The sequence below is a fragment of the Cryptomeria japonica genome, chromosome 9 (assembly GCF_030272615.1).
Source record: "Cryptomeria japonica chromosome 9, Sugi_1.0, whole genome shotgun sequence".
Classification (NCBI taxonomy): domain Eukaryota; kingdom Viridiplantae; phylum Streptophyta; class Pinopsida; order Cupressales; family Cupressaceae; genus Cryptomeria; species Cryptomeria japonica.
In genome coordinates, this window is record NC_081413.1 from 252,193,624 (window position 1) to 252,203,172 (window position 9,549).

The 9,549-nt window shown below is 34.2% G+C and overlaps 1 protein-coding gene across 3 annotated transcripts; it reads left to right on the top strand.

Annotated features, from left to right (window-relative positions):
* The first annotated feature begins 4,354 nt into the window (after positions 1–4,354).
* On the top strand, positions 4,355–8,776 carry LOC131051704 (probable methyltransferase At1g29790). Of its 3 annotated transcripts, none has more exons than XR_009107182.2 (4): positions 4,355–5,923; positions 6,041–7,944; positions 8,300–8,405; positions 8,484–8,776. XR_009107182.2 is itself a non-coding variant. In XM_059211265.1 (4 exons), exon 3 carries the CDS (start codon positions 6,448–6,450, stop codon positions 7,921–7,923), a length of 1,476 nt encoding a protein of 491 aa, XP_059067248.1. In that variant the 5' UTR covers positions 4,355–4,920; positions 5,033–5,923; positions 6,041–6,447; the 3' UTR covers positions 7,924–7,944; positions 8,300–8,774. The 3 variants fall into 3 exon arrangements, 2 of the variants coding, with proteins under 2 accessions (XP_059067248.1, XP_057842293.2); XM_059211265.1 differs by having other exon boundaries at positions 4,355–4,920; positions 5,033–5,923; positions 8,300–8,774; XM_057986310.2 differs by having other exon boundaries at positions 6,056–7,944; positions 8,300–8,774.
* The last annotated feature ends 773 nt before the right edge of the window (positions 8,777–9,549 follow it).

A 9,549-nucleotide genomic window follows, 5' to 3' on the forward strand; every position in this document is an offset into this window, starting at 1 on the left:
CTAATTAAATTATGACAATAGTCCTGATTGATAGACTGATTGAAAAACACTCATAACTTTAAACGATATAAAATTTTTTGAATCTGAAACATGCATCACATCCTATGCTTTGTCTACTATAGGGAAAAATTAAAAAAAATTAAATTTCATAAGGTTTTGACCAAGTTAAGGTGGTCAGACGTAGGAGTTTCTAAATTTATGAAAAAGTTGTAGTAAAAAAATCATAAATAATTATTTACTTTATAAAAATAAAAAATAAAAAAATGTGTCACATCCAGACACGAGTCTAATACTTATATTATAAATATTATAAAAAAATATTATTACTTGATTGTGATTAGGGTGGTTAGACATACATCTACTTATTTTTTTCCTGAAATTTTAGTACCACTGCATTGAAATTTAAAATTTTCATCAAATAGGATTTTTTTTCTTCCAAAAAACAACTAGTAGCTTAGAAACTACATTCAATTTTCTATATATTATCTTCTTACATATTTTAAAAATAATGTTCACAACTTATTCAAATTTTCATGTCAAGTTGCATAACTCTGATTTTCTGAAATTTCATTGCCACTTAAGGGCCTGTTTTGGCACACCATGATCCTGCACATACCCATCAATGAAGCAAAAACGAATGGTGGGCTAGTGAGATCAAATAGTAGAAGTCCTAACCCCAATAAAGATAATTAAATGAGACACAAATAACATTGAACCAAACATGAGGTAAATATGATATAAAATGAATGTGTATGCTAGATTTAGTGGGATTAGTCAATCAATTTGAAAAACAAGAAACTAACATACTAATGAAACATTAGATACAAAGACTAACTTGGTAAACTAGTTTAAACAAGCTAATCCTTCAAAAAAGTCTCATTGAGCTCTCTATCTTATAGAATTCCTCAAGTCAATGGTTGCTCTCAAATCATTGAGCAACTAACCTTTGGAATGATAACTCCAAGAACGAGTGATATGTGATGGAAATGATCTATATGCCATGTGCAACTAATATCTATATGATGATCAACAAATCTTGCTAAGATGAGATATCATGCTATGATAATGAAACTAACTATGCTATGATATGGATATTAAGCTATACTAACATGAATATACTATGATAATGATATGAAATGCTTCTAAACGTTAAAGATTATGATTAAACAAAGAGAGGCAAAGCTTAAGACTCGATGAAATAGACTATAATCTGGATGCATGAAACTTGGATCATGGATAATGAGATAAATGAGGCCTATTTATAGAAGAAATGGGCATATGGATGGTTAAGATTGAGTAATCTTAACAAGGGTTAGGATTGAAGGATCTTCAATCCATGTTTACAATTTTCCAATTTTCACCAATGAAATGGTGACAATTGTCAATAGGAGATGGCTTAAGAGGAGAGAGAAGAGGCATTAAATATTTGAGAAGACGTGGTGATTACCCTATGGGGGTATGGTTAGGGTTAAGTTAATGGATAAAGCCTTTATCTAAAGGATAAACTCTTGTGCAAGAGTTAAAGGGATAACCATGGTCAAAGCAATGAAAGCTTGAAGAGACCCATGGGTTAAAGGATGGTCAAGTTTGAGAGAAAGTCTCTAACCAAGGGTTGAGTTTGAGTTAACCATTAATGGTTATGTAAGAGCCTTACAAGTTTTGGAAGACTTTTGAGGTTAACTTGTTGAAGACATAAAGCCTTTAATGGTTTATGAAGACTTTGGAGGCTTTTGAGAAGTGACCCTTTTCTTAAGGAATGTGCAAATGATTAGTAGGAGGATTAGGATAAAATGGAAGTGTTAAGAAGAATCTAGAAGGTGGTTTAGGCATGCAAGTGGATTTTGTAGGAGAATGCAAGTGAGAGGAATTTTATGATTTAATTAAAATAAAACTAATTTATTTCAAAAAGTGGGGTGCGACTTGCATTAGGTTGATTTAAATAAATATTGATTTATTTAAATGTAAAAAGGGGTATTTAATTAAATGTGAAAGATTTATTTAATTAAATAAAATGATTTATTTAATTAAATGCTAGAATTTGGCTATGAATTTAATCAAATAAATTGAATAATTTATTTAATTAATAGTAGAAGGGTGAAATGATGAATTAATTAAGTATTGAATTTAATTAATAGTTAGATGAATGATAATTAAATAAATATAAAATCTATTTAATTAAGTGGACATAAATAGGTGTCTACAAAATGAAATAACAAAATCAAATCTAAAAATGAAATCCTAGCTCTAGCAAAGATAAGGGTGATGAAAACAAGATAACACATTTAATTACAAACCCTATAGAAAAATATAACTATGAAGCACAAGAAAAATGTGATCAAACCTCAATGACATCTAAAAATATGATAATGCAATTAGAAAATTTAGAATTGAAAACCCTAATGAAATAAGGCAAAACCTTGAGGCCAAACCCTACAAAATGCAAGATAAGTTTGGTTCACCAAAATATAGAGCGAAAATACCTCTATAGTAAAATTATCTAAGCTATTCAATCAGCTAGTCAATTGAGCACAAATTATCATATATGACATGGTTGGGTTTGACTACTAAAAATAATAACAATTAAGTGAAAAAATAAATAAAATTAAATGTAATACTTCGCTTCTAATTTGACGACGAAGAAATGTTGTGATAGATGTTAGAAATGGATTCACCAATGCTTTGGAATATTAGTATTGACTCTTATAAATATCTGACTTTGCAAATTGAGTATTTTCCATTTTAGATCACTTAGGTGAGTGCATGCTCGATCTTCACAAGTGTAGATTTGAACTTGCACGAGCACTTGATTTGACACTCACAAATCTGATTTGGTAAAATGTGAGATCCAGACATAACAATTAAATATCTAAGATTAGTGGTGATAGAGAATTCTATGGATTGTGATTGAATATTTAGAAATGAGTGATAAAAGAATCAATATAAAGTGACGTTATATGTCAAATTCACATAACACTTGTTAGCCAATTATAACATTTTCAATACTAATTAAACTAAACCTAAAACATAAAGAAACAAGACATAGATATCTAATTCTCACCATTACAATAGTCCAACAACTTACTAGTTATGGGTTGCAAACATTTGATGTCATATTCAAATCACCTAACTTTTGCCAATATTGAAAAGAAACAACGATTTTTTTCAAATTATTATGATGATAGTTTGGAAGTTCAATTTTTCTTTATAAAATATTTATTGAACTGAGCACTTAAAGGGATACGGTTGCGAATATATTTAAAACTGATTGTTAAAAGAGGCAATATGGAGTTAAAGAACACCATCAAGAAGTCAGCTCATTAAAATATCAAAGGACAGTGTATCTATAAACCAAAACTAACTTTCTATGTGCACAGTTCATATACAATGTGATGCGTTTCTGTTGTCCAAGGTATTAAGAAGGGTTGACTGGTAAGCTTAATTAGCACGCCCCTGTACACAATCCTCTTACCAGTTATTTCTTTTGTTTTGCCCCAAGCTTGTATAATCTCAAGTTTCTCCCACTGTCCCCTTGACAGTTACAAGATCCTTAAATTAATGCCACTGTAATAATATCCTAGTCTGATCCTTACTTATCATCCCTGTATGCACACGCCATGTTTCTATATATTTTTCTGGTCAATGGAATTGAGAATATCTTCTGTGCTTTTATCAGTGCTTTAATTGCCATCTACTGGTAATATGCTGTGTCTCGTGATCACATCATCTTTGGTAGTTTTGAATTCTCTTAATGGATGAGAAGGCAACAGCAATCGGTCAAAGCAGTTTTTCCTCAGAATATTTTTTTAGAGCTAGTGCAAGATATTGAGTGAATGTCAAATGGCAACTTTCCCACAAATAGGGGAAAGGACCCAGTAGTTGAGCATGTACCAATTGTTGTGAGGGTTGTTGATACCTTTTGTTCCAAAAATTGAACAAATAAAACCTATTGTTTGAAACAAAAAATATCAATTTTTGTTAGGAAATGTACCAACAGTTGTTAGGAAATGTACCAATAGTTGTTAAGAAATGTACTAATATTGTAAAAAGTAACCAATCAGGTGATGCCATGTCAGCTGCACAACTATTGGGGTCTCTTTTGCACGCCTATTGGTCTCACTTTTTTTTGGGGCTGTTTTGGACACCTTGGCAAAAAGCATGCTGATGTGGCATCATATTTGATGACGTGGCCCTGAAACCTTAGTTATTAGCAGGGGACTTGCCAAGTAAGCTGCTGTAAAAAAATCGGAGTGATTTGAAATTTCCAAGTAGGATTTTGAGAAGCGCGAAGTTAGGGTGCACGACTACTGGGTCCTTTCCCCTAGTTATTTAAAATTAGCGCATAACACTGAGTGAATATAAAATTGTGACCTTGCCCACTTGAACAGGATAACATCCACATCTTATGGATGTCAAAGGTTACTTTAGATGGGTATTTCGGAATTTCCTTGCTTTCCACATTTTTAAATTGTGAGATGAACTTGTATTAATTCGAGGTTCGGCATGAGACTATATTGAAGGGTGTGAAGTGATTCATTACTGAATTATATTGGAGTATGTGAGCTAATATAATAATATTATATTGTATTGAAATGTGTAAGCTGCACAGTTCCATTGACTGATTTTGTCCTCACGCAGACTTCATGTTCCAATGTGCCATTGCTCCTTTCTATTGCCACCATTTCATGTTTATTATTAATTATTCAGGACAACCAAACGCACTTCAAGAAAAGGATCTGCACTAAGGTTGCTTAAGTACGTACTGTATCCGGGGATGCAGATTCATTCCATACGGTTTGGAATGAATCTGCAATTTTCGGATGACAGTTAATGTCATTCTCAATAAAGTTCATAAATACATAATTAGGTATATTCAGTTTGATGGCCATTTGCCCAGTCCATGAGAACGAAAACAAAACTTCTGTAAATGACTCTACGCCTTCTGTAGAACAATCATTTCTATCACTTTGAGAGCATTTGAATCAGGTATTCAATTTGGTAAACGTTTTAAAAACTGTGTTTTCTTTTTATACAGGGAAAGTTTTTAAAATGCTGAGACATTCAACAAACCGTCAAATTCAACCCTAGATTGAAGACTGATTCGCCTTCAATACTTCAGCTAAGCAAATTATATAGTTAATTTTTTTCACTTGTGTACGATTTTGAAGTCCATTATTGACCTTCACACCAGGTTCCCCACTTGCCCCTTCCACATTTTGTGTTTAACACAAATGGTAGGTCCGTATGTTTTCCCGCTTTTATACAGCGTTTATTTTGTGGGTTTTTGCTTACTTTCCTAGAAATTCGATCTTGATGTTTTCATAAACTTTTACTGTTTTGGTCCTGGTTTCTATAACCAATCTGTTATATGGGTGCTATGGAAACAGCGCAGAGTACATTGCTTATATGTTATTATAGTCTGGCTTCTTTGGCTATGCCAACTAAATGTTCATTCGTCTATCTTTGATGATGAGTGTGTTTTGAATCTCTAAACCAGTGTTTTGCACCTATGTTGTCTCCTCCGCTTTTTCTCTTCTTGCTTTTTTCCGATCAGAATCCATTGGGGGGTTACACTTATGTTGGTGATAGCGTCTGTATCTGCCTCTACTCCCACTACAGAATTTTCAGAAGCCTTGAGCAGAAAATTGCCTCCACATCTCAAGACTAGATACCGAGTTTCATTTTGATTTCCATACTAGAACCTGTCTCATTGCCTCATACTCTTTCCTAGCTTAAACTATCAGAGTTTATTTTGGGAGAGTTTTTGCTTCTGACGTGGGAGTTTAATTACTGATAGATAATGGTCATTTGTCAGTAACTTAGGGAACTAACTCTTCTGCTGGAGAACTGCTGGCAGTCATTTTTATCAGATCAATTCCTCCTGGTTACAATAACATATCACTGCAACGTGTTTCATTTAGTGCAGGTATGTAGTTATGCTGTACCTTTATTTCAAAGTTTACAATACCAAACTAATATTCTTTTATAAGTATCTATTTTATAATGCTTGATATGTTTATGCACATTAATTGAACTGTTGCAGTTTAACTGGTTGAAGGTCTGGAAAGGACATTTCAAAAGTGTTCCGCCGCTCCACACACTTGAAAACATACAAAATGTCAAAAGTCCAGTCTCCATAGGCCAATTTCTCCCAGGGCTATTTCTGTAATGGATACCTGGTGACACTTATTCCAAGTACTTCAGTGAGAGTGATTGCAATGGGATTCGGATGGAGTGGTCAAACTAGTTACTGTATTGTTGGCTTTTGTGCTGTTCGATACCTAGGATTCTGGAAGAGTTCTTAGTTTCTGATCTATGTGGTAACAGAAGCCTTGGAAACCATTGTAGTATCATACAGAAATTAAACCATTCCTCAAACTTTTACTTGCAAGAAGGCTTTGAAGGATTTGTTGCATTCCATCGGTTAGGATTGGACTCTAAACTAAGAAAATGCAGACTTTAGTTTGTCATTCAAGGCGCAAATTCTATAAGGTGGTGTCCAATCTCCACTTAGTACTCGGAGTACTGGTAGTTCTCCTGAGCTTGTCAAGCTTAGTGAAGCTTTACTCGGCAGGTTTCATTTTGAATGATGTCAACCTCTGCAAGCCCTTTTATGCCAGTAAACAAGATCTGAAAAATTCTGCATTAGAACTCTCTTCCAAGCTTGAGGATATCAAGCAACAAGTTGAGGAAATACAGAGCAAAATTGGGAAAGTAGTGGAGGAAATGCGTGAGAAAGGATCTGAAGGCCCAAAGGTGCTCGAGTCTGAGCGGTTGAAATACAACACACTTTTGGTCGAAATTCTTCCCCCTTTGGATGCCATTAAACTCTTTTTGGAACAACTAAGACTTCCTGGAGTATATCTAGAACCTGAAAATGAAAATGCTAATGGCCAGATTATAGACTCATTTAAACTAGCAGGAAATACCAAGGAGAGACTCAAAGGAATGGAGGATTTCTTTCATATAGAAGAAATTCGCAAGTATATAACAGTAAAGGAAAACAGATTGGGAAAGAAGAATTTTCTGGGAGCAAATGCAACCTTTACAAGCATAGGCCATGCTTGCTTATCTATGAAGGAAGATCTGGAAGAATACATGGGGTATGACATTGGAGATTACTGTAATGATGACTGGAATGTAGCTCAAAGACTAATGGTTCATGGATGTGATCCTTTACCTAGAAGAAGATGTCTAGCCAGGGCTCCTAAATATTATCAGAAGCCATTTCCTATCAATGAATCCCTCTGGAAGCTTCCTGATGATCGAAATGTTCGATGGAGTCATTATCAGTGCAAGAATTTTACATGCCTAGCAAACAATAAGACTCGAAAAGGATTTTACAAGTGTGCTGAATGTTTTAATCTCACACAGCATGAATTGCCCAAATGGATGGAGGCGCAAAACACTTCAAGCAATCAAGAATTTCTTATTTCGGATATTTTGAATATCAAACCTGGGGAGATAAGAATAGGATTAGATTTCAGTGTTGGAAGTGGGACATTTGCTGCTAGAATGCGAGAGTTCAATGTGACAATTGTTTCTGCTACTATGAATCTTGGGGCTCCTTTCAATGAGATTATTGCACTCAGAGGACTTGTTCCTCTTTACATAACCATCAATCAGAGGTTACCTTTTTTTGATAATACATTGGATCTTATACATACTAGTCGATTTCTGGATAGTTGGATAGATTTACAGTTCCTGGATTTTGTGATCTTTGATTGGGACAGAGTTTTGAGGCCTGGAGGATTACTCTGGATTGATGGTTTTTTCTGTACCAAAATGGATTTAGATGACTATCTATATATCTTTCTTCAGCTCAGATACAAGAAGCACAAATGGATGGTGGTTCCGAAGAAGGATAAGGATGATAAAGAAGTTTATTTTTCTGCAGTTTTAGAGAAGCCTCCTCGGCCGTTCTAATTCAATTTCTCCTTTATTCTGGTATGTTTTGTTTCTTTATCCCGATTTCAACTTTCCGTCAACATTCCATTTGTTTTGTGAACAAGTTTTCTTTCTGGAAGTCTTAAATCTAGAGAAATCAGAGACAACTCTTTCTTGCAAGGCTGTTTGATGGGTATAAGTTATGCTATTGATGAGGCTTTATTCACCCGTATTGCAGTTTATTTTTCATATGCATTTCAATTATCTGCTGTCCAGTAAATGGGTTTTACTGAATTAATTGAATTCAATATTGTACTATAGCAAATTTGTTTTTGCAAAGAACAAATTTGATTGATCTTTAATAAATATTACCTGACATTTTGTTTCTTTTGTTTCTTTTCTTTTTTGGTACAAGAACATAGCTATGAGTAGCATGGTACTATATAATGCTCGCTGCGATTTCTGAATTCCCTGTGGGGCCCTTAGCAAGTTTTGAGTTGAGATGCGGAGCTCCTGAACAAGTAACTTTTCTTCGAGTCTACCTTGTTTAAATTCAGTGTGTATAGGATAATCCTGAACAAATGATTCAAAATATGCAGGTACTTGTAATGGGTCAATGCAGCCTGCGGACATACTTAAGTTTTGTACACTGTTACAGATTGATAGAAGTCTAAATAAGTAAGGCCAAGGCTATCATAATCAGTTTGATAGGCCAAACTATGCTATCTTAAGCAGTTAAATAAAGAAAATTTATTTCGAGGGAAACAGTAACACAATAGCAATGCTTTTCTAATTATTTTGGTGGATAGCAGTTATAACTATACTATCATTAATCAATTAGATAAGCAAAATTATGCAAAGAAGAGATTAAAGAAACAGTAACATTGATTTGGGGAAATTATTCTTTATGATCCTACTCCACATAAATATTGTTCCCTGTTAGCTGAAATTTTGAATGGTCACTTAAGCTGCATTGACTCTGCTACCTCGCAGCATTCATATTACCTCATCCCTCTTAACCATTTGAGGCGATCTGCTGTCCTTGACCCTTGGTACTGTTTCAAAATTTGAGACTATATACTTTGTCTTGTTCAGTTATCCTCATTATGAGTTATACTCTGTTTAACATCACAGTCAACTAAAATTGGCTTCAAGTGTTTACCTTGAAACCCCAGTTCCTGAATCATTCTCAAGTGAGCATAATAGAAGATTGAAGTTTCAGTTGGTATGGCATATACATCCCTCCAAATGATCAGAGATGAATAACTCCTCATGTGTAGCACTGAAGTCAATTGAATTTTATGTCCACCAGATAGTTTTTTATTCTATTAGCTGCTGAAACAAATCATGGAAGGAGGTCCACATAGTTCCATAGCATCTTAACTTATGGATTGACCAGAGTACATGGAATTCCATATAGACAACTCTGCAACTAATGCATTGAATCTCCAGTGCATTCACTAGCTGATTTATGTTTTTCAGCTAAAAGTGAAAATTATTGGAGCAGTAACTGTCATTTGGGTGGAGGTAAGTGGTAACTACTAGCAACTGTAGTCTAAACAGAAATCAGCATCACTTCTCCTTCAGATTTTTGAGGTCCGTCTTTTTAAAATTTAAAATTATTTAATATGGGCAAACAGATAACAGTACCTTGTGTGGTGCAAG

Coding starts and splice junctions, on each gene's coding strand:
- LOC131051704 (XM_057986310.2), top strand. CDS start 6,448: ATGCAGACTTTAGTTTGTCATTCAAGGCGCAAATTCTATAAGGTGGTG.